The sequence below is a fragment of the Girardinichthys multiradiatus genome, chromosome 19 (genome assembly GCF_021462225.1).
Source record: "Girardinichthys multiradiatus isolate DD_20200921_A chromosome 19, DD_fGirMul_XY1, whole genome shotgun sequence".
Classification (NCBI taxonomy): domain Eukaryota; kingdom Metazoa; phylum Chordata; class Actinopteri; order Cyprinodontiformes; family Goodeidae; genus Girardinichthys; species Girardinichthys multiradiatus.
Genome location: NC_061811.1, coordinates 19,992,588 through 20,016,392, shown reverse-complemented (window position 1 = coordinate 20,016,392; position 23,805 = coordinate 19,992,588). Strand labels below are relative to the sequence as shown.

General features: G+C 40.0%; 1 protein-coding gene across 3 annotated transcripts; it reads left to right on the top strand.

Annotated features, from left to right (window-relative positions):
- Positions 1-20,178, top strand: mocs1 (molybdenum cofactor synthesis 1). 3 transcript variants are annotated; one of them, XM_047346077.1, is made up of 11 exons: positions 1-258; positions 824-935; positions 1,771-1,938; positions 9,360-9,524; positions 11,710-11,771; positions 13,006-13,117; positions 13,244-13,356; positions 17,029-17,139; positions 17,279-17,399; positions 17,482-17,529; positions 17,641-20,178. In XM_047346077.1, exons 1-11 carry the CDS (start codon positions 85-87, stop codon positions 18,639-18,641), a joined length of 2,187 nt encoding a protein of 728 aa, XP_047202033.1. In that variant the 5' UTR covers positions 1-84; the 3' UTR covers positions 18,642-20,178. The 3 variants fall into 3 exon arrangements, with proteins under 3 accessions (XP_047202033.1, XP_047202036.1, XP_047202035.1); XM_047346080.1 differs by having other exon boundaries at positions 17,482-17,544; positions 17,641-17,780; XM_047346079.1 differs by lacking the exon at positions 1-258 and having other exon boundaries at positions 833-935; positions 1,742-1,938.
- The last annotated feature ends 3,627 nt before the right edge of the window (positions 20,179-23,805 follow it).

Sequence of the window (23,805 nt, the reverse complement as noted above, 5' to 3'; positions counted from 1 at the left end):
TGTTGTTCGGGTGAACTGACATGTTTCTGGCCGAGAACGGCTCACACCCAGCGGGTCTCCGAGCTGTCAGAAAACCACAATATCATGGCTGCTGGAACCTTTATCTGCTGCAGTTTGAGAAGTGCCAGAAGACTCTTCGCTCGGTGCCACAACAGGGGGGTCCAGCGGATGTTTTCCAGCGCTACGCACCAGGAAAATGAGATTGAACTCCGAGATCCCACATTGACTACTGCAAACTTCCAGAGCAGAACCAGACTGGTAAGACTGGTGCTGGAATACAGGCTGGAGGTTAAAGCTGGACCTGAAGGTCCTCAGGTTCCGGGTTCTGATCCTGGAGTTTCTCAGCTCGGGTTAAAGAGGGTTTGGTGACAAAGTTGTGACAGTTGTTGACGAAGCTGCAGCTTCAGTTCACTTTGAGGCCTGAATCAGATCACCTTGTAGGGGTTAAATATTAACCAGCAGCATCCTGAGCAGAAATACACAACCTCCCAGCTCAGACTTTGCTTAAGGTCTGCATGCTAAATCACCACGATTCTGCAGCAACATTCACCTTGTGGCATAGACACTGACTGATTTAATACATTACCTTAAACAAAGTCTGTCTTATTCAGATGATTTCTGGCTGACAACTTTCTGGCATAACTGCTTCCCACTGCTGTCAGTCAAAAGCCAACAAGGATCATTTGGAAACAAACATGTACGCTGCAGGTTTTTTAGAAGGATATAAGAGTTGTTTTTATTTATTAATTTTGCAAATGTGTCAAGAGTGCCTCAAAGACACATTTCTTCTGTTAGTGTCTTCTTTCTTGCTTTTCTCCTCCAGGAGAGGTTAACAGATGAGAACGTCGTCCCATTTTCTGCCTTCTTGACCGACAGCTTTGGCCGCAGACATAACTACCTGCGCATCTCCCTGACTGAGAAATGCAACCTTCGCTGTGAGTAAAATAGGGCTGGGGTGAGACTCAAAGCAAAGCAGACAAAAAGCTGGTAAAATAATATAGCAGAATTATTACATTTGTAAGAATGCTATATATAAAACCCTCATTTATTATTGATTATCATTTTGATGCTTAAACTTAAACAAAAATAAAAATATGCTTTAAGTTTCATTGTAGTTTTTAATGTGCTTATTACAGAGTGTTATACCATGTTTACAATGTGGTACAGCTAACTGATGAAAAGGTATTTGAGAATAAAAATCTGCAGGCATATTTGTTACTCATGAGACTGTCCTTCATTAGAATTGAGGAGATGATGAGTTTTCAAACTTGTTTTTTCAGAATAAAACGTGTTTAACTGATAATTCCTGTTTTGTTTGTTCCAAGGCCTCTTTAGGGTTTCAGCTTATCTTATGAACACGTTTTTTATCTATTAAGCATTTAGAGACATCGTGTTTCAACATGATCTCTCAATAATGTTGTCTTCTTTTAATTCGTTTTTTAAACAGGACGTTCCTAACCTTATGGCTTTAAATGCTAGCAACCAAGCAGAGGTGAAATAGTTATTGACTGTGTAGAAAAATGGATTAGAGGGATAAATAAGCGAATCTCTGTAGTTTAGGAAGGGATTATCAGAACAATTGTTATTTTTATTTTTTTTGGTCAAAACTTTAAAGTTTTATTGTACAGCGGTACTTACTTGATGAATGATGTTACAAAATTTCACTTAATGACGACCATTACTTATATCTGTTTCTCTTTTCCTCCTACATTTGTGTCTGTATTTATGTGTTTTAATTTAGCTGACACGTTGGACGTCTCTGTCTCCCAGGTCAGTATTGCATGCCAGAGGAGGGTGTGACGCTCACGCCGCGGGGCCAGCTGCTCTCCACCTCAGAGGTTCTGACCCTGGCTCGGCTCTTTGTCCGAGAGGGAGTGGATAAAATCCGCCTCACTGGAGGGGAGCCCCTCATCAGACCTGATGTTCTGGATATCATTGGTAAACAATGTTACGTTGATATGGGGGTTATGGCGTCTTACAGAAGTATTCATGGACCTTGAACTTTTTCGCATTTTTTCTTGTTAAATTACAAACTTCAACGTGTTTTATTTGGGTTTTATGTAATAGACCAACAACATTTACCTCATAACTGTGAAGTGAAAGAATGTTTGAAAAGTGTGGGGCGCATTTGTATTCACCTACTTTTATGCAGACACACATACAAACGAAACCAATGTCTTGCAAAACAATAACACTGCACATAAGCATGCAAACAGGGCTCAGACTTAATGGGAAGATGTGTGAAGCTAAATACAAGGCAATACTGGAATAAAACCAGTTAAAAGCTACAAATGACCTGAGACTTGATAGCGACCCTAAACATACACCCATAGCTACAAATATTCATGGGTAAGAATGGCCCAGTCAAAGTTCAGACCTCAATACACTTCGCAGACTGTTGCAAACTCTAAAGGTTGCAGCTCAGAGAAGCTCAACATCCAACCTAACTGAGCTGGGGTTCTGTTGAAACTTTCAGATTTAGTTTCAGTTTTGCAGCTGTAACTGTAGTGAAAGGTGGTGCCATTAAATGGGGTTGAGGTCGGAGGGCACACCACACATTTCAGATATTAATTTGTAAAAAAAAAATTATATCTTGAATTTGTGTAACATTCCCCTACACCTTCACAATCGAGCACTACTTTTTGGTTGGTCTGTCACATATAATCCTAACAAAATAAATGGAAACCTTTGGTTGTAATGTGTCAAAATGTGTAAAAGGTCAAGGGGTCTGAATGCTTTTATACTGTAGACACAATACAAAGATGGAGGTTAAGGATGTCCAAGCTATCAGCAAAAATGAACAGAAGACTTCACTCTGTAACTGCTTGCTGCTGAGATTTATTAATAATAAACAGTGTTTATCAAACCAGGATCGTTGTCAGATCAACAGGATGAATAATAGCCAAACACTCAAGGTTGGAGCTCAAGATGGAGCAGCATGCAGATAAAAAAATAAAGAATACAAGATGTTATTCTTATCCCAGATGCCCTGAAGTGGTTTAGATTAGTGTTTTTTAAAGTTGAACTTATTTAAGGGGTCTTGATGAATGATTTCTATCTGTTCAAGTAGTTCAGATTCCTTTGAAGAGTGTTTTTTTTTAGTATTTTCTTACATTGACAGAGTGAAAACTTCTGCTGAACACAGGCCTGTTTAAGTAATTTCCTGAATGATCAGATGGATCCTCTCTGATGGAGGACTCATGTGCAGAACCAGCTGACTGGACCAGAACTAAACAGCTTTTTACTGCATTCCTTTAGGTGAAAACAACAGTTTTATGGAAGTGAGGAAGATTTGTCACACCATGGCTGTGTGTTCAGTTTAATGACTGATTATCATCGTTTTAATTTTACAGCCTCGTCTGTAAATTAACCTTTTATCCTCTGCTCTGTGAGCAGGACTCCTGCTGTTAACAACACGTGACTTAAAGAGGACCAAAGGCTGCAGTGTAAAGATAAACACTTCTTGCAAAGTCATGAGTCAGGTGACCATGGTGACGTCAGACGACTCCTCTAAAGCCTTAATCCAGTGGAAAAAATTAACATTAAGTGGAAAGACCTTTTAATCCACTGCTTTCTCTCCAACACAAGATCGTTTTGTGTTTAAACTTATTCTCTCTAACTCAGGGCTGTTCAAAGTGTGGCCTGGGGGCCATCAGCAGTAGTTCTGTTCGGCCCCTGCAATTGTGCAATTTCAGCCCTCCAGCTGACACTTTTTAGAGATTATTAGGGTGACATTTTCTGTGGCAAACTAAAATCCTTTAAAATGGAAAATGTTAGGCACAACACAAATGTCATTAACCACGTTTTTTGTTCACTTTAATTTCACATTAAATAGGACAACAAACATCAATGGCAGACTTGGCTTAATGTTCATTAAACTTGGCTAAACTGTGTTTCTGAAGAAAGAGGAAGCCATATCCTGTGTTTTCTCGACAACAGGGGGACATTTTATGCTTTTAGGCATACAGGGGTTGGACAATGAAACTGAAACACCTGTCATTTTAGTGTGGGAGGTTTCATGGCTATATTGGACCAGCCTGGTAGCCAGTCTTCATTGATTGCACATTGCACCAGTAAGAGCAGAGTGTGAAGGTTCAATTAGCAGGGTAAGAGCACAGTTTTGCTCAAAATATTGAAATGCACACAACATTATGGGTGACATACCAGAGTTCAAAAGAGGACAAATTGTTGGTGCACGTCTTGCTGGCGCATCTGTGACCAAGACAGCAAGTCTTTGTGATGTATCAAGAGCCACGGTATCCAGGGTAATGTCAGCATACCACCAAGAAGGACGAACCACATCCAACAGGATTAACTGTGGACGCAAGAGGAAGCTGTCTGAAAGGGATGTTCAGGTGCTAACCTGGATTGTATCCAAAAAACATAAAACCACGGCTGCCCAAATCACGGCAGAATTAAATGTGCACCTCAACTCTCCTGTTTCCACCAGAACTGTCCGTCAGGAGCTCCACAGGGTCAATATACACGGCCGGGCTGCTATAGCCAAACCTTTGGTCACTCATGCCAATGCCAAACGTTGGTTTCAATGGTGCAAGGAGCACAAATCTTGGGCTGTGGACAATGTGAAACATGTATTGTTCTCTGATGAGTCCACCTTTACTGTTTTTCTCACATCCGGGAGAGTTACGGTGTGGAGAAGCCCCAAAGAAGCGTACCACCCAGACTGTTGCATGCCCAGAGTGAAGCATGGGGGTGGATCAGTGATGGTTTGGGTTGCCATATCATGGCATTCCCTCGGCCCAATACTTGTGCTAGATGGGCGCGTCAGTGCCAAGGACTACCGAACCATTCTTGAGGACCATGTGCATCCAGTGGTTCAAACATTATATCCTGAAGGCGATGCCGTGTATCAGGATGACAATGCACCAATACACACAGCAAGACTGGTGAAAGATTGGTTTGATGAACATGAAAGTGAAGTTGAACATCTCCCATGGCCTGCACAGTCACCAGATCTAAATATTATTGAGCCACTTTGGGGTGTTTTGGAGGAGCGAGTCAGGAAATGTTTTCCTCCACCAGTATCACGTAGTGACCTGGCCACTATCCTGCAAGAAGAATGGCTTAAAATCCCTCTGACCACTGTGCAGGACTTGTATATGTCATTCCCAAGAAGAATTGACGCTGTATTGGCCGCAAAAGGAGGCCCTACACCATACTAATAAATTATTGTGGTCTAAAACCAGGTGTTTCAGTTTCATTGTCCAACCCCTGTACATATGAGACCCTTTTTTCTTTTTTGGATCATATAGACACAAGATATTTCTCCAAAATCTACACTACTTTGTTCTTTTCAGTACAATGTTTATGTTTAGTTTTTTATGAGCTATTTAAAAGTAAAAAAAATTGTGATAAAATTATTTTGTTGCTGTTTTTAATTAAAGAAGAATCAACATTTTCTTTTGACAATTTTGGCCCAGATGCCAAAACGTTTGGACACCACTGCTCTAAGCTGATAGCTGGTTTAAAAATGATGAGCACAGATTATAAAATGCAATATGAAGGAGACACTGTATCACTAAACAATCGGCTTGGGACTGTTTCACAGAGACTTTTGTCATATTTCTCTGCCATGTTTGGTTCTTTTTTGCTGCTTTCAAAGAACATTTTGGATGTATTTATGTTTGAACCACCGGTCATTCTGGAATCAGTTGTCATCCAAATCCACCTTGTTTCGAAGCATAAGTTTAAGCGTAAAACAAGTTGACCATTCTTACTTTATTACAAACTCTAAACATCAGCTGTGACAGCGATAAGGTAGTTTTTTTGTTTTCTGAAGCCATTTTATTTTAATAAAGTATTTTTTAACATCATATTTAAAAAAAATATGATGTTGCAATGTTATTGTTGCATTTTGATATGATAGTAATTGTGATTAACCCACATGTTCCTCTTCATTCTCTCTCTCGTCAATCGTTACACTCTTTCCATCCCTCTCATTGACATACAGCATCTAGTTCACCAAGCTCTACATCAGGTTCAGACAGTGAAAATTTGTCCAATGGGCCAAATATTTAAATGGCAAGCAAAGTTTGAAGGCTTACAACATGAAATATGGTAGTCCTTTGTGATAGTACACATAATAATTTTGCGATATTTTGTGCAGCTCGAATTTTTCACCGTTTTTCTTTTTTATTCTTTACTCATGAGCTCATTTATTCATGGCGTGTTTTGTGTAAAACTATAACTGGATATTATGTAGCCTCTTAGGAAATGATGTCAGCCACAAATGCTGAAATTTGTACTTTAGTTACAGTTTGTATTTTAATTACAGTTTTAGTTTAAATCCTGTGCTTTTTTTCCAGGACTCCTGCTGTTAACAACACGTGACTTAAAGAGGACCAAAGGCTGCAGTGTAAAGATAAACACTTCTTGCAAAGTCATGAGTCAGGTGACCATGGTGACGTCAGACGACTCCTCTAAAGCCTTAATCCAGTGGAAAAAATTAACATTAAGTGGAAAGACCTTTTAATCCACTGCTTTCTCTCCAACACAAGATCGTTTTGTGTTTAAACTTATTCTCTCTAACTCAGGGCTGTTCAAAGTGTGGCCTGGGGGCCATCAGCAGTAGTTCTGTTCGGCCCCTGCAATTGTGCAATTTCAGCCCTCCAGCTGACACTTTTTAGAGATTATTAGGGTGACATTTTCTGTGGCAAACTAAAATCCTTTAAAATGGAAAATGTTAGGCACAACACAAATGTCATTAACCACGTTTTTTGTTCACTTTAATTTCACATTAAATAGGACAACAAACATCAATGGCAGACTTGGCTTAATGTTCATTAAACTTGGCTAAACTGTGTTTCTGAAGAAAGAGGAAGCCATATCCTGTGTTTTCTCGACAACAGGGGGACATTTTATGCTTTTAGGCATACAGGGGTTGGACAATGAAACTGAAACACCTGTCATTTTAGTGTGGGAGGTTTCATGGCTATATTGGACCAGCCTGGTAGCCAGTCTTCATTGATTGCACATTGCACCAGTAAGAGCAGAGTGTGAAGGTTCAATTAGCAGGGTAAGAGCACAGTTTTGCTCAAAATATTGAAATGCACACAACATTATGGGTGACATACCAGAGTTCAAAAGAGGACAAATTGTTGGTGCACGTCTTGCTGGCGCATCTGTGACCAAGACAGCAAGTCTTTGTGATGTATCAAGAGCCACGGTATCCAGGGTAATGTCAGCATACCACCAAGAAGGACGAACCACATCCAACAGGATTAACTGTGGACGCAAGAGGAAGCTGTCTGAAAGGGATGTTCAGGTGCTAACCTGGATTGTATCCAAAAAACATAAAACCACGGCTGCCCAAATCACGGCAGAATTAAATGTGCACCTCAACTCTCCTGTTTCCACCAGAACTGTCCGTCAGGAGCTCCACAGGGTCAATATACACGGCCGGGCTGCTATAGCCAAACCTTTGGTCACTCATGCCAATGCCAAACGTTGGTTTCAATGGTGCAAGGAGCACAAATCTTGGGCTGTGGACAATGTGAAACATGTATTGTTCTCTGATGAGTCCACCTTTACTGTTTTTCTCACATCCGGGAGAGTTACGGTGTGGAGAAGCCCCAAAGAAGCGTACCACCCAGACTGTTGCATGCCCAGAGTGAAGCATGGGGGTGGATCAGTGATGGTTTGGGTTGCCATATCATGGCATTCCCTCGGCCCAATACTTGTGCTAGATGGGCGCGTCAGTGCCAAGGACTACCGAACCATTCTTGAGGACCATGTGCATCCAGTGGTTCAAACATTATATCCTGAAGGCGATGCCGTGTATCAGGATGACAATGCACCAATACACACAGCAAGACTGGTGAAAGATTGGTTTGATGAACATGAAAGTGAAGTTGAACATCTCCCATGGCCTGCACAGTCACCAGATCTAAATATTATTGAGCCACTTTGGGGTGTTTTGGAGGAGCGAGTCAGGAAATGTTTTCCTCCACCAGTATCACGTAGTGACCTGGCCACTATCCTGCAAGAAGAATGGCTTAAAATCCCTCTGACCACTGTGCAGGACTTGTATATGTCATTCCCAAGAAGAATTGACGCTGTATTGGCCGCAAAAGGAGGCCCTACACCATACTAATAAATTATTGTGGTCTAAAACCAGGTGTTTCAGTTTCATTGTCCAACCCCTGTACATATGAGACCCTTTTTTCTTTTTTGGATCATATAGACACAAGATATTTCTCCAAAATCTACACTACTTTGTTCTTTTCAGTACAATGTTTATGTTTAGTTTTTTATGAGCTATTTAAAAGTAAAAAAAATTGTGATAAAATTATTTTGTTGCTGTTTTTAATTAAAGAAGAATCAACATTTTCTTTTGACAATTTTGGCCCAGATGCCAAAACGTTTGGACACCACTGCTCTAAGCTGATAGCTGGTTTAAAAATGATGAGCACAGATTATAAAATGCAATATGAAGGAGACACTGTATCACTAAACAATCGGCTTGGGACTGTTTCACAGAGACTTTTGTCATATTTCTCTGCCATGTTTGGTTCTTTTTTGCTGCTTTCAAAGAACATTTTGGATGTATTTATGTTTGAACCACCGGTCATTCTGGAATCAGTTGTCATCCAAATCCACCTTGTTTCGAAGCATAAGTTTAAGCGTAAAACAAGTTGACCATTCTTACTTTATTACAAACTCTAAACATCAGCTGTGACAGCGATAAGGTAGTTTTTTTGTTTTCTGAAGCCATTTTATTTTAATAAAGTATTTTTTAACATCATATTTAAAAAAAATATGATGTTGCAATGTTATTGTTGCATTTTGATATGATAGTAATTGTGATTAACCCACATGTTCCTCTTCATTCTCTCTCTCGTCAATCGTTACACTCTTTCCATCCCTCTCATTGACATACAGCATCTAGTTCACCAAGCTCTACATCAGGTTCAGACAGTGAAAATTTGTCCAATGGGCCAAATATTTAAATGGCAAGCAAAGTTTGAAGGCTTACAACATGAAATATGGTAGTCCTTTGTGATAGTACACATAATAATTTTGCGATATTTTGTGCAGCTCGAATTTTTCACCGTTTTTCTTTTTTATTCTTTACTCATGAGCTCATTTATTCATGGCGTGTTTTGTGTAAAACTATAACTGGATATTATGTAGCCTCTTAGGAAATGATGTCAGCCACAAATGCTGAAATTTGTACTTTAGTTACAGTTTGTATTTTAATTACAGTTTTAGTTTAAATCCTGTGCTTTTTTTCCAAGAGGTATTAAAGATCTGATAAATATTTATGGGATGAAATAAAACCCTCACATTGTAAAACATGTTTCTTCAGCCGTTTTGTTTCCATGTTCTTTGTTCTGCAGCTGAACTGAAGAAGCTGGAGGACCTGAAAACTGTTGCAGTTACAACCAACGGCATGAACCTGTCCAAACTTCTGCCAAAGCTGAGAGAAGCCGGTCTGGACTTGATTAACATCAGCCTCGACTCATTGGTTTCAGCTAAATTTGAGTTTATAGTCAGACGAAAAGGTGAGGAAAAAGATTTAACCTGTAATGACTGTAGGGATGCGTACAGACAGATATAGTTATTGGAACCCCGACAAAGATGTGGTCAAATATTTTTTTTATTTACAGAAGCATATTGTTTAATTATTGGTACCACGGCTATTAATACTTTGTACACCTATGATTCTCCTGTAACACTTAACAAGGTTAGAGCAAACAGGGAAAGGATCTTTGGTCATTCATCTTTACACTCTTTCTCCAGATCAGTGGTTCTCAAAGTTGGGATTGGGACCCTATATGGGGTCACAAATCATCTGGTTCATAAAGTAAATAAAAAAATTTAATTGACTTGTAAGGCACATTTATAGCACATATATGTAACAATATATGTAATTGTTAGAGATAAAAACAGCAGTGGCAAATGGATAAAAGCAATAAATTGGCTGTTGATAGCATTTGTGTTATTATTAATATACCCCTGTTTAATTCACTTATCTGAAATGCTTGTATGCTCAACTAATGGCAGGCGTCACAAGTCTCCAGTTTCTGTTATTATAATAATAATAACAACAACAATAATAATAACAATAAATATTATTATAATGTAGGATACAAAACAGGAAAGTATAGATCTAGATCTTCTATAATCCTGAGTCCCCCCCCTCCTCTGATTTTACATCTGATCTATGTAGATTATATTTTGGATCATTATCCAGCTGAGAGACCCAGCGATGACCAATTTTCACTGTTCTACCAGATTTTTATGAAAAAAATTTTAGCACAGATTCAGACCCACAGCATCACAGACCCTCCAACATACTTAACAGTTGGCTTGAAGCACTTTTCTACAAACAACCAGTTGGCATTTTGAAAGCATCAAATGGTTGTTATAGGGACTTGGGGACCCCAAGGTGCCACTTTTTTGTATGCTGGAGATGTTTTTTTTACTTCCTTTACTATCTGGCTTACTGTGTCTGATGATTCAATACGTTTGGGAACTTATTCAGGCTAGAGGCCATGGACCTCTCTGCCACTTCATATGTGTACCTCAGAGATCACATGATGTCATAAATTTTTAATTTGAAGTCCCTGGAAACTCTGATTGACTTTAAAAAGTAGAGTATAAATAAAAAAATACTTCGGTTACTTTTATTTTAAATTGTTGTGTCAATGATCGTGACATCTTTTCTCTCTGCTGATTTAAATGTACTAAAATATTTTTTTACACGAGCCAATAAAGGATAAACTTATTTGGGGTGCCAACAAATTTGTCCACATCTGTACATGACGGATACTTAAATTAACATAGTTTAGTTTTGTCTAATTATATTAGACCAGTGCATTATCCCTAAAAAGGGAACAGGTTCAAACCAGATCCTGATGAATTCATTTCAGTTCCAATTTAATCCCTTTAAATAAATCTGTGAGGTTTTTGTTACTTTCCAGTAAACTGCTTGCTTTGACTTTGAGTCGGTATAAAAGATTTTTTTGGTGGAGCTGGTTTCAGATCTTTGCTACCCTGAGCTACAAACTGCGAAGACCCAGAATCCGTGCCCTTTTTTTGTTGCTACGGTTGTTGATAATGCCCAGCAGGTTACAGTAGGAGGCTGTAAGCCTCAAGCACTCAGCCTGGAGGTAACAGGAGGCCGGAGCTCTGGGTGGCTGGCTTCAGGAAAGCAGGAACAGATGGACGGACTGAGATTAGGAAACGAAGGGGAGAAAAAAAGACCGGAACATGGAAACAGCGCTGTTTTTCTAAATTTTGAGATTAGTTGCCGAAGGTGTAGACTGAAGGTAATTTTAGCATTTAGGATTAGTAGGACAACAAAAGTGAGATTTAATTGTCATTATGGAAACTCTATCTTAATTGACCCACCTCCTACAGAGAAGATTCCCTGCAGCTGCCTGGAGTTGTTGGTTATCTGCTCATTGAAACAAATAATCCTGATCTCTATAGTTAGCTGTTAAAAAGCTCAGACTGCTGCAGACGGATTAGTTCGGATGTTTTTACACTTGCATTTTGCTGATGTGAACAAAGAAAGCAAACTTGTTGATTGAAAAGCCTTTAAATCTGAAGTGAAACATGTTTTAGAAAATAGAATTGATGAATTATTTCTTTGTTTTGGTCAATATCGTTTTTTATTAATAATCTCCTTAACTTGTTTTATCGACATTTTGTTTCTACTCCAACTTTCTTCTTTTTCCTCAGGTTTTCATAAAGTTATGGAGAGCATTGATAAGGCAGTTGAATTGGGCTACAATCCAGTCAAGGTGTGTTTCAAAATTTATGAATTATATCATCACACATTATTCATAATAATAGGGTTCTTTAAATCACTTTTTTGTGTTGGGCAGCTTTGCTGTACTTTTCACAATTATTTGCACTTCTGGTAAATATGTGTAAAAAGCTTCAGAAAATTGCACTTTAAATGCAAACTGACACTGAAAAATTCAAGCTTTAATAAGAGTAAATACATGTAGTAAGGAGAGGAATCTCATAGTAAGAAAAATTTTTTCAACATCACTGCTGCTACAATTATTGGTACTGATGACAATTTGCGTAAAATAAAAGTAACTGAAGCATTTTTATCATTTATATTTCATCAGAGCATCAAAGAACCTTCAGCTTGTAAACCAAGGCTCTCTGTTTCCCTGGGGAATAAATATGACGTGACACAAAGAGCCACGTTTTGGGTGTCATTGTGTCATGTCATATTTGTGAGAAAAACAAGGGAGCATAACTTTTTGCAGATGTGTGTTGACCCTTACATGTCGGCTTGTCCAACACAGAAAGGGTTCACCAGACTCAAAATCAACCTTCTTCCATGGCCGTCTCAGTCCCCACTCCTAAATAGTAGAAAACACAAAGGGGGAAATGAGGAGAGGAGCCAGGACTCTTAAAGATCTATATTTGTGGTCTCTCTCTGTATGCTGCTGTCCTGTTGGCAGAAGAGCATTGTATAAAGCATGGGCGACCAAAGAGTCGCCTTGGGGCCTTTTCTGAGGAAAAACTTGCAAAACCCTTTTAAAGTTATGAGTTACACATCCCTTTCCTACAAGACATCTTACTACTTTATTTCTTTATTTCATATACTACATGCTTAGTCTATTGTTGCGCAGATAAAAAAAATGACAATTCAATTTCTTGTGATTTTACTAAAAAAGAAAAAGAAAAAATGCAAATGTTTTTTGGCACATTTGGACACCCCTGGTAGAAAGTATTTACGGTAGGGGTGCCAATATTTCTTGTGCATAGGTTCTATTACATAATAAAACCAAGGCTTCCCAGACTTTAATCATCCTAAAGACTAAATCTGATTGACATCTGCTGGCTGATCTGTGAGCTGCAGTTACATAAAATCCCCAAACATATACGTGTAGTAAGCATGTTGAACAGTTCAATACAGACTTTTCAGACTCCTGTTACCTCACCTCTGTGAGACCTTGTATTTAACATTTTTATTGTTATAAACATTGTCCTATTGTTGTGTGCTGCCCTCTGCAGATCAACTGTGTGGTGATGAGGGGCCTGAATGAGGATGAGCTGTTAGATTTTGTGCAGTTCACAGAAAAAAAGCCTGTGGAGGTGCGCTTCATTGAATACATGCCCTTCGATGGTGAGTACGACTCTGTTCAGGTCAGGGAGGCAGTTTTCTTCATGTAAAAGAAGTTTCTGGTGTCGGTTGTTTTTAAGCTTGTCCCTCTTTAAAGAATCCCGACCTGACTTCTTCTCATCTCTGCAGGAAACAAGTGGAACTTCAAGAAGATGGTGAGCTACCAGGAGATGCTGGACCAGATCAGGCAACAGTGGCCCAATCTGGAAAGGCTTGAGGCTGGACCTGCTGACACCGCCAAGGTCAGGTTCTCCAAATCTGCAGCATTACTCACTGATTGATTTACTGGTAAACACATTGAAAAGACTAAAAGAAGCACACAATTCTTATATGTTGGAAAAGTTTTCAACCTCCTAAAACGTTTTTAAAAGATTGTGATAAAACATCTACAAACTTCAAAGTATATTGTTGAGATTTTATGTGCTGGTCCAACACAAAGTATTGTATAATTATAAAGTGGAGGGTAAATGATACATGGCCTTCAAGATTCATTCATTTATCTTCTATACCGCTTTCACCATAGTGGGTCACGGGGAAGCTGGTGCCTATTTCCAGCAGTCTATGGGCAAGAGCCAGGGTACACCCTGGACTGGTCGCCAGTCCATCGCAGGGCAACACACAAACAACCACACACACTCATTCATACACCTAAGGGCAATTTAGAGAGACCGATTTACCTAACAGTCGTGTTTTTTGGACTGTGGGAGGAAGCCAGAGTACCCGGTGAGAACCCACGCATGCACGGGGAGAACATGCTAACTCCATGCAGAAATAGGAGTGGAACCCAGAAGATTCGTGCTGCAAAGCAACAGTGCTACCAACTGCGCCACCGTGCAGCCCTTTCAAGATCTTTATACAAATAAAAAACTGAGAATCCTGGGGTGCATTTGCATTCAATTCCCTGGACTCTGACACCCCTAAATGTCCAGTGCAGCAACTTGCCTTCAGAAGTCTCTTAAGTACTAAACAGGGTTCATCTGTGTGTAATTTAATCTCACTATAATCCATCTGTTTTGTGAAGGTCTCAGCAAAAAAGTAACACCATGAAGACCAAATCACTCAGTAGACAAGTAAAGGAGAAAGATGTGGAGAAGTTTAAAGCAGCATTAGGATATTAAACAATCTCTTGGATCCCATGGAAGAGGATCAGAGTCGACTAGAAGATGAATAGAGGTAAATACAAGCAGTCTTGGAAGAAAACCTGTAAAAAGCTGCAAAAGACTTGAGGCTAGATGAGAGGTTTCACTTCCAGCAGGAAGACAACTCCGAAACATACAGCCAGAGCTACAATAGAATAGTTTAAATCAAAACAAATTCATAAATTAAAATCTCCTAATCAAAGTGAAAACCTATATAGAAATCTTGGATAAGACAGAACTTGATTTTCGCAAACACTGTTTCATCTGAGTGAGACAATGCTGTCTGTAAAAGCTAGAGGGGCAAAAAAAATGTACAAAGCTGGTAGAGACACAGGTAAAAGACCTAGAGTTGTAACTGCAGCAAATAGTGGTTTTAAAAAGTATTAACTCGAGCGGGCTAATTGCACACCACACTTAAATGTTTGTGCTTATTAGTAAAAAAAGAAAACAAGGTATAATTTTCCCTCCACGTCACTGTTATGCTCTACTTGGTGTTGGTCTATCTCATCTACACTACCGGTCAAAAGTTTAGGACGCTTTTCTCATTTAATGAGTTTCTTTATGTTTATGACTATTTACATTGCATGTAGATTCTCAATGAAGGCATAAAAAATGTGAATGAACACATATGCAGTTATGTAGCAAACCAAAAATTGCAAAATAACTTTAAATATGTTTTATATTTTAGATTCTTTAAAGTAGATGCCCTTTGCTTTAATGACTGAAATATTAACCTTTGGCCGTCTCTCAATAAACGTCTGGGAAGTTCTTTCAAGACTCTTTCAGGTGACCACCTCATGAAGCTCTTGAAGAGAACGCCAAAAGAGCAAAGCAGTCATCAAAGCAAAGGGTGGCAATTTTGAAGGATCTAAAATATAAAAATGTTTAGTTATTTCACACTTTTTGTTTACTACATAATTCAGTGTGTGTTCATTCTCAGGTTTGTTGTCTCTGGTGAGAATCTCCAATTGAAATAGTCATGAAAATGAAGTGACCCATTAAGTAAAAAAGGCGTTCTAAAACATTTGACCGGTAGTGTATTTCATGAAGCCCCGATTCAAGGGCTATAAATACACTGAACAAAAATATAAACGCCCCAAGTAAAATATTGTTGCTGTGTGGAGTTAACAACTGTAAATGAGCATTTGCTGACATTTTATTGTACAAAAGTAATATTTCTCTTGATTTGTGTATAATTTTTAATCCAACTTCCTGTCAGTGAGAATAACTCAGTGAGTTGTTTTTTACTCAGTGCATGGGTGGGGCATGTCCAGTGGGTGATAAGACAAAATGAGCAACAGCTGGACAATCCTGAGACTGGGGACAATAAAAGGCCACCCCTCAGATGTCGCAAGTTATACAGGAGCGTGCCGTTGGCATGTTGGAAGCAGGGATGTCCACCAGAGCAGTAGCTGCACGGCTCAATGTCCATTATCGGACGATAGGCCGTTTAAGAGTTTGTTTCCAACAGACTGGCTCTACTGCAAATCAACCTCATCCTCGTCTGCTACATGTGACCACTCCAGCACAAGATCGCCACATCCGACTCGTCCATCTGCGGGATCGGCTAAGACCTGCGACACACACAGCTGATGAGACAATTGGTCTGCACAACAGACGCATCACACCTCAGACTGTCCGTAACCACCTACAAGAAGCCAACTTGCATGTTCGATGCCCTCACCGTGGTCTGGATCTCACTGCTGTCCGGGGTAGGAACCGACTTGCATGGGCGAATGCACATGTCCGATGGCCCTTGGCACGCTGGAGAAGAGTGATGTTCACGGATGAATCCAGTTTCCAGTTGTGTCATGCAGATGGAAGACAGCGTGTCTGGCGAGGCATGGGTGAACGGTTTGCAGATGAAAATGTTATGCCCATGGTTGCCCATGGAGGTAGTGGCATTATGGTGTGGTCAGGCATCAAATGCGGGCAAAGGACACCATTGGACTTCATTGAAGGGAACCTTAATGCACAAAGATATCGGGAGAAGATTCTCACCCCATTTGTTGTGCCATTTGTGCGCCAGCATGACATCACCTTTCAACATGACAATGCCCGACCTCATGTTGCCCGCATCTGCATGGAATTCCTTCAGAGGACATTGAAGTTCTGGACTGGCCTGCTTATTCGTCACACATGTCCCCAATAGAGCATCTTTGGGATGTTCTGGATAGGCGTGTCCGGGACCGTGTTCCAGTTCCAGGCAATGTGGGTCAGCTCCGTGTGGCACTCCAGGAGGACTGGAATAACATTCCGCAGGCCACCTTAGACAATCTGATCAACTCCATGTGAAGAAGATGTGTTGCTCTGAGAGACGCAGCTGGCGGACAAACTAGATACTGAAAAATCCAATTCCTCAACCCGACCCCTATCAAGTTCAGAGGACTGTCAATCCGCTACAAATGCCCATACCACGATGTTATCAATGCCGATATGAAGATCAGTAATAGCTGAAAATATATCTTGAGTTTCTCTATATATTGCTAATAAATAATATTAATAAAACTCTTATATTTGACATAGGCGTTTATATTTTTGTTCAGTGTAGTTTGCCAAGGCAGTGTTATCCTGTTTCATTTGCTCGTGCAAATGAAACTGAGAGGTGCCATATTGTTTAGGCTATTGATCAGAACTCACAGGACTCTTAAATTTGTAATTCTTAGAGACAGATCTGAGAAAAAACTATACAAACTGTCCTTTTGAACTGCGTCAGTGTGTTTGGTAATCACTGAATTTGTTTCCTAAAATCTTCTTGCTGCTTTCTGCTTCCAGACGTTTAAAGTTCCAGGTTTCAAAGGTCAGATGGGCTTCATCACCTCCATGTCCGACCACTTCTGCGGCTCCTGTAATCGTTTGCGGATCACTGCAGATGGAAATCTCAAGGTAAAGGTGGACTTAATCAAATGACCTCAAACAAAATAACCTGCCTTTTTATGAAGTTTTTGTACCTAAAGCCAGAAGTGGTGGCTAAGATTGAAACCCTGCATGTTCTTATTGACTCTCTCTCCTTTTTGTCTCTCAGGTGTGTTTGTTCGGTAACTCGGAAGTTTCCCTCAGAGACGTTCTCCGTTCTGGAGCATCTGATGAGGAGCTGCTACAAATTATTGGAGCTGCCGTGGGCAGGAAGAAGAAACAACATGCAGGTCAAAATGCACATAGCATCATATGGTGAGGACAGGTAGATCAGATTCATATTGGAAGTAATCAGTTTGTTGCTTTTCTCAGGGATGTTCAGTATCTCTCAGATGAAGAACAGACCTATGATCCTTATTGGTGGGTGACTCAGCTGTACGTAATCTCCCGCACTCAATTCTGTCGCTCTTTGTTCATAGATTGTTCTGTTAAAACTAGTCTTGAATATTGTTTTTGTCTTTGGTGTAACAGACATGTCTGGGGTGTGTCGCTCAAGGCCAAAAAACCAACAGAGGGCTTCATTCATCGTCGCTGAGCTAAAAAGTGGCCCGTTCCTTTCTCTGACTGTGTCTCTTGATGCACATTTTTCTAGCATCTGGAGATTCCTGAACAGACAGGAGGTTCTGTGCCTTCCAGGCTGCAATGCTTCAACACAAACAGCCTTTTGTTGCTGCTTTAGGACCTCAGCGAGTGGCGGTTCACTCATTAAGACCCATAACGGCAAAGAAAAGTGCCACGATGTGATTTTCACCAGCTGTCACACTAAGACGGCAAGTTTTCAAAAACGCACAAATATGAACTTCATAAATGAAGACTGCCTCAGGTATGTGCAAGCAAGTGTTCCTAATAACCCGAGGAGCCGGTTCCTTTCTGCTTTTTGCACACTAAACGCCAAACTGAATCAGAAAGATCAAAGTGTCAGGATGTTTCACAGTCAAAGTTCTGTTGAAGACCACACACATCAGACCCCATCAGCATTAGACAGCCCCAGTAACGCTAAAGCCCAGCTGACACACATAGACGCCCAGGGCCAAGCCACCATGGTGGACGTTGGGGGAAAACTTCCCACGCCTAGAACAGCCACAGCCGGTGCCACCATCATCCTGGGCACCGTTGCTTTCCGCCTTCTTCGGGACAACCAGCTGGCAAAAGGTGACGCCTTAACTGTGGCTCAGCTTGCTGGCATCATGGCATCAAAGCAGACCTCGTCCCTCATTCCGCTCTGCCACCCGCTCCCGCTGGACCACACCTCCCTCACCTTTCAGCTGGACGAGCCCCACTGCTCAGTTATTATCACTGCGACCTGCCGCACTACGGGAAGGACCGGGGTGGAGATGGAGGCGTTGACGGCCGCCTCCGTGGCGGCGCTCACAGTCTACGACATGTGCAAGGCCGTGAGCCACGACATTGTCATCTCAGATGTGAAACTGCTAATCAAGACTGGTGGGAAGAGAGACTTTCACCGTCAATAAACACAGGAAACTGAACTGGAAGCAAGATGAAGAAGGTCCTTTTCTGCAAACCCAAATGTGTGCCATTAAGCAGGGTTCCTACACATTTCCATTACAAAATCCCATACTTTTCAGGAATCAGATTACTAGATTTTTCTGTATTGTTTTAGAAGATTCTGGATATTTAATTACAAAGTGTTGACTCTAACCTGCTTGAGTAGTAGTTGGGTCTTACGATCTTTAGGCTGGAACTAGCTTCAGATTTTTAAGTATGTTATTGGATCAAAATCCTATATGACTTGTTGGCATCTTAATTACCTCAGATCTGCTCCATTTCAAAATCAGTAGCTCTTTTGCCAAGAACTAAATGGAAAGTCTAAGACTATTTATGGATTCTTGATAGCACAGTTGGTGAACTCTGGTACCTTTTGGTGAAATTCCTAAAAAAAACATAGTTTTGTGTTTTGTTTGGAATTTTAGATCAACTTTAAGAACCCCGTGTTCAGTTGGAGCCGAAACAAGTAGCAAAAATGCTCGTTTTTTATTCACGAACGGAAGAATCAAGGTGTGGCAAATAAACAGAGAAGAATTTTGACCAGATCAATGTAAAACCACTCCCTTACTGATTATTATTAGACTTTTGTCTTGTAGAAATTATAGAAAGAATGTCTGGAAAATCAAATGTTTTTCATTACTCGGTTTTCTTTTTTCTATACTTATCCTGGAAAGTTATTTAAAGACTTTTCCAAACTGTGTAGGAACCCTGATTAAGGCTCTCTAAAAGCTCCCACTATCGTAATTTAATTTGATTGTAGTCTGACCTTTACTATGCTTGAAGATCAATTAGTTATTCAAATCATTTTAAGAAAACGGTGTTAACTCTGCCTTTAATTCATGTTTTGTAAAAACTATTAGTGTCTCATTGTTTTCTGTTGGTCTGTAGATGTTACAAGCATATTAAAATGTGTTTCTCATTTAAAAACAAACTGGGCATTACTGATGTTTGCGTTCTGAATGTATTTCATTATCTTAAATTGACTTTGAAGGTGTGCCTGTCTCATGTTTCACACCTCATCTCATGTACATTGTTGTACCCAACATCATCAATGAATGCCTTTTATATAAAGTTATTTAGTTAAATGCAATCTAGCTTCTTCCTATAGAATGTGTTGGTCTCATTTTATGAGGTTTATTTTTGCATTTTTATACTTCACAAGATGTCTTTAGTCTACTTTGTATATTAGATGAATTCTACACAACACAATGATAATCCTCACTGCTGAAATGGTCTGAGCGTTAGTTTCTTTTGTCATGGTAAATCGTCGTATTCAGTCGGATTCCTTATAGTTTTTACATTAAAAAAAAAAAAAATTTCAGACCATGAGTTACTGGTGAGTTGTTTGGAATTTACAGCAGACTATTTTAGTTTTATAGAATTTATTCTACAGATTTTTCTATGAAATGGTCCTTTTGTTCACTGAAATATGATTTCACTGAATTTGGATTAAGAACATGTTTTCATGTGAAAAAGTAAAATAAACTGGACAGCTGGACTGGATTTTTATATTTTTATGTTTTCTTTCAGATGAAAGCAATTGGTTTTTCTACCAATTAAGTTTGCACAGTTATTGTATAAAACAACCATCATCGGCAATAATGACAGTGTTAACATGTCATTATTGTTAATTTAATATAGTACAGTATAGTACAGTTCTGACGCCTAAATGTGCTTGACTTAATGTTACCAACAAATCTATTCTCCAATTTCCTTTCAAGCATTTAAAAACAAATCTTAACACCTTAACATTGGGCACTTTTAGATACACGTCTTGTTTATCTCCACATGCTTTTTATTTATCCTTGATTGTTTTAATGTACCTGTAGAAATTACCCAGTCAGTTTGAATTAGTCAGTCAAGCCAAGACAACTTTTTTTCTAAGCACATTAAAAACAGCAGGCACTGATCAAAGTGCTGAACAAAAAAATAAATCTGTGAAACATTAGGATTTAAAACAAAATGATGATTAAGCTTGTTTCAGATCACGTTTTCTTTCCATTTTTGCATCCTAAAGTCACAAACCCCTGGCACAAAACAGGGAAATAAAGATCAGACCAACTTTCATTTGATCCGCAAGAGAAGGAAATTCCGAAGAACCAAGTGACGGATTTGGATATTGTTGAAAATGGTGAGGGGGTTGTGTCCTTTTTGTAGATGTGGGGTCACCGGCATTTGAATTGGCTGAGCGATGACGGTGGAGCTGAGCTGGTTGGTGATTCATGGCGTTTGGGTTCGGGGACACGTGTTGATATCTGTGTCCTCGTTGGGGTGTGCCCTGTGGGGAGAGTCATGTTGGGGTTCATGGGGGTTGGGGGGCTCATTGGGTTGAGATCAGAATTTATAAGGGGGTTGGGACTGTTTCATCCTGGGATGGCTCTGGTTGGTGGGCTCGTCTGGACCAGGTAGACCGCTCTTTTGTACATGGCCCTCTCAGGATGTGTACAAGGGTTGCTGGGGTGTTGGGCCAGGGTCGCTCGGGTTCGGGCGGTGCTGTGGCTAGTCTGGGCTAGTACTGGTGGGGTCTGTCTGTCTCCACCCCGGAAGAAAATGGACCACCTACTGGATCCGGGGAATAGTTGCCTCTCTGGGTTATCGGTACCACCTGGACCTGGGAGTATAGAGTATGTATGTGGAGTGTATGACGTCTATTGTGTCTTTACGTTGGGTGTGAGTGTTTTTATGTGTACGCATGACAGTGGGAATGTGTGAATGTGACTGTGTGCCTCTATTTGTGTCAGGTTGGGTCTGGGCTACTCCCTCTCTTGATCAGTTTTTGCCCCACGTCAAATGTGGGGCCTATTTCATCCCCGGCACACTCGCCGGTAGCTGATGTGTTGCTGCCCACTGGTTTATTGGTAGTTCTCATTGTCCAGGGCTGGGTGCTTTGGTGTGTGCCAGCTCACTGCCGCAGGCTGCTTGCCAGGGACAGGGCCCTCTGGCTCTGTCGGGCCTTTGCTTAGGGAGTGATGTGACCCGTGGTCTTGGGTCTCTGGGTCCATGGCTGGATCTGCTCCGGGAGACGGCTGCCGGCGGGGCCTGGGGTCTCATCGCTGCAGCTCTCTGGGGCTTCTGCACTGTGGCGGCTGGGTTGTTCCCCTGGGGCTCCCCTCTGGTGGGATTGCAGTGGTCTCGGCAGTGGTCCTTCTGGGGTTCCCGTGCTCCAGGGGGCCTCTGGATGTCTGTGGCTCAGATCTCCTCCGTGTCTGTCTCGGGTTCATGGGGGGGAAATCTGTGGCTCCTCACACTCGCTATTACATATTTTTATTAAGAAACCTTATATACACAAGCATGCTCACACTTACACCCACAGGTGTATTTACTTGCCCATAAATCAAAGCTCAAAAATAACTATAAACTATTAGCAGCAGCAGGAAAAACAGGAAAAATGAATAAGGTCATGAAATACATTTTTAGTTTAGCTTGCAAATACTTGCTTTGGATGTTCATAAAACATCCAAAGCGAGTCATATGTTTACTGTTCAGTTTGTAAGCTATTTTTATCAGAGAGAATGTAACTTATTAATGCCTGAGTTTATAGGATTTAAAATTGCACTTTAACCTTCATTCATTCATTCATTTTCTACCGCTTATTCCATAGTGGGTCACAGGGAAGCTGGTCCCTATCTCCAGCAGTCTATGGGCTAAACAAATTAAATTAATTTTGTAAACTGTGGAGAAACACTTTCAAATTATACATTTGTTTTTGCTTGCACTTTGTGTTGATCAGATTTATTTTATTATGTTTGTAGTGATTTAATAAACTGTGATGAAACTGCATTTATTACATGAATACAGAGGTTAAACGTTTTATTCTATATCAAAGGTAAACCACAATTACTAATACAATATTATTTTAACATTTACCAATATTGTCTTAGTTGTATATTTCGGTATATTAAGCTAATCAATAAAGAGTACAAATGCTTATGTATTACTATAAATATGTCTAAAGATAAAATACGTTTTAAATATTAAACCTTTTCTGAAACTTTTGTCTTGGACGGTTTACTGCCCTCTAGTGGTTGTAAGAATGACCTACAGTACAAACATGCAGACGGCTGCAACAGGCCTTACTTAATACTGTGGTAATAATGCATATCTTCCAGTTTATTCTCATGGAAGAGAAGAGTTACTGTTTTACTAAGTGTTATTATTACTGTTGACAGAATAAAATGCATCAGTTAGGTTTGTATGATTCATAGTAAATTTGACAAAAGCAAAAAAAAACTCATGATCATCAATTGCCTCAAATTTCTTTTAGCTTTGTATTTACTAAAATGTTTATATGTAATTCGAAAGTCAAAGAAAGAAGAAACAATACCTGACTGTAGATACCTTAAAATTCATACCAAGGGTTGCATACATGTGAAAGGTATCCAATCTGAGGCCTACAGATCAAGATAAGACTTTAAAAGACATAATCCAGATTACCTCGGCAACCCTTTTATCAACTTATCAGGTCTGGTTATGATGAATAAATAATAAATAATTTACGAAATCACTTCTGTGAAGCGCTGGTGACCTGTCCAGGGTTCACCCCGCTTTTTGCCCAATGAGCTCTGGAGCAATCCTGCAACAACAAGTGGGTGACAATTAGACAGGTTAAAATCTTCTATTTTCGTGGAACATAGAGGTTACGTTCTGGAGTGGATGTACCAGTCAGTCTGCTTGACCTGTCATAGAACGTTTTGGGTTACTTTTGGAATCTTTCTTGGGGCTTTATGGAACTTAGATTACTTAGGAAATTTATCTTAGAGGTTGCTTATCAGATGCTTTCATGATACTTTCATGATACTTTCATGATATTTTCATGAAACTAACTGGTTTGTTTCCCAGAAGTTACCAGGTACTTTCATGGAACTAACTTTACATTTCTGGAACTTAACTGGTAGTTTACTGGAGCTGTAAAGTTACTCTTCTGGAACCTCTGGAAAGGCAGTGTATGGGTTTTAAATAGTAAGTGATTGCCCACCAGAATGACCAGTGATGCTAGAGTATCCAGTGTCAGTTCAGAGATTATGTTTTTTAAACATGTTTTTCAACACATGTTGTGGGCCAACATTTTTTCCTGCCCATTAGTTTTATTCATTTAGCTTTTTTACAAAACACAAAGCAAGCAAAAATAAC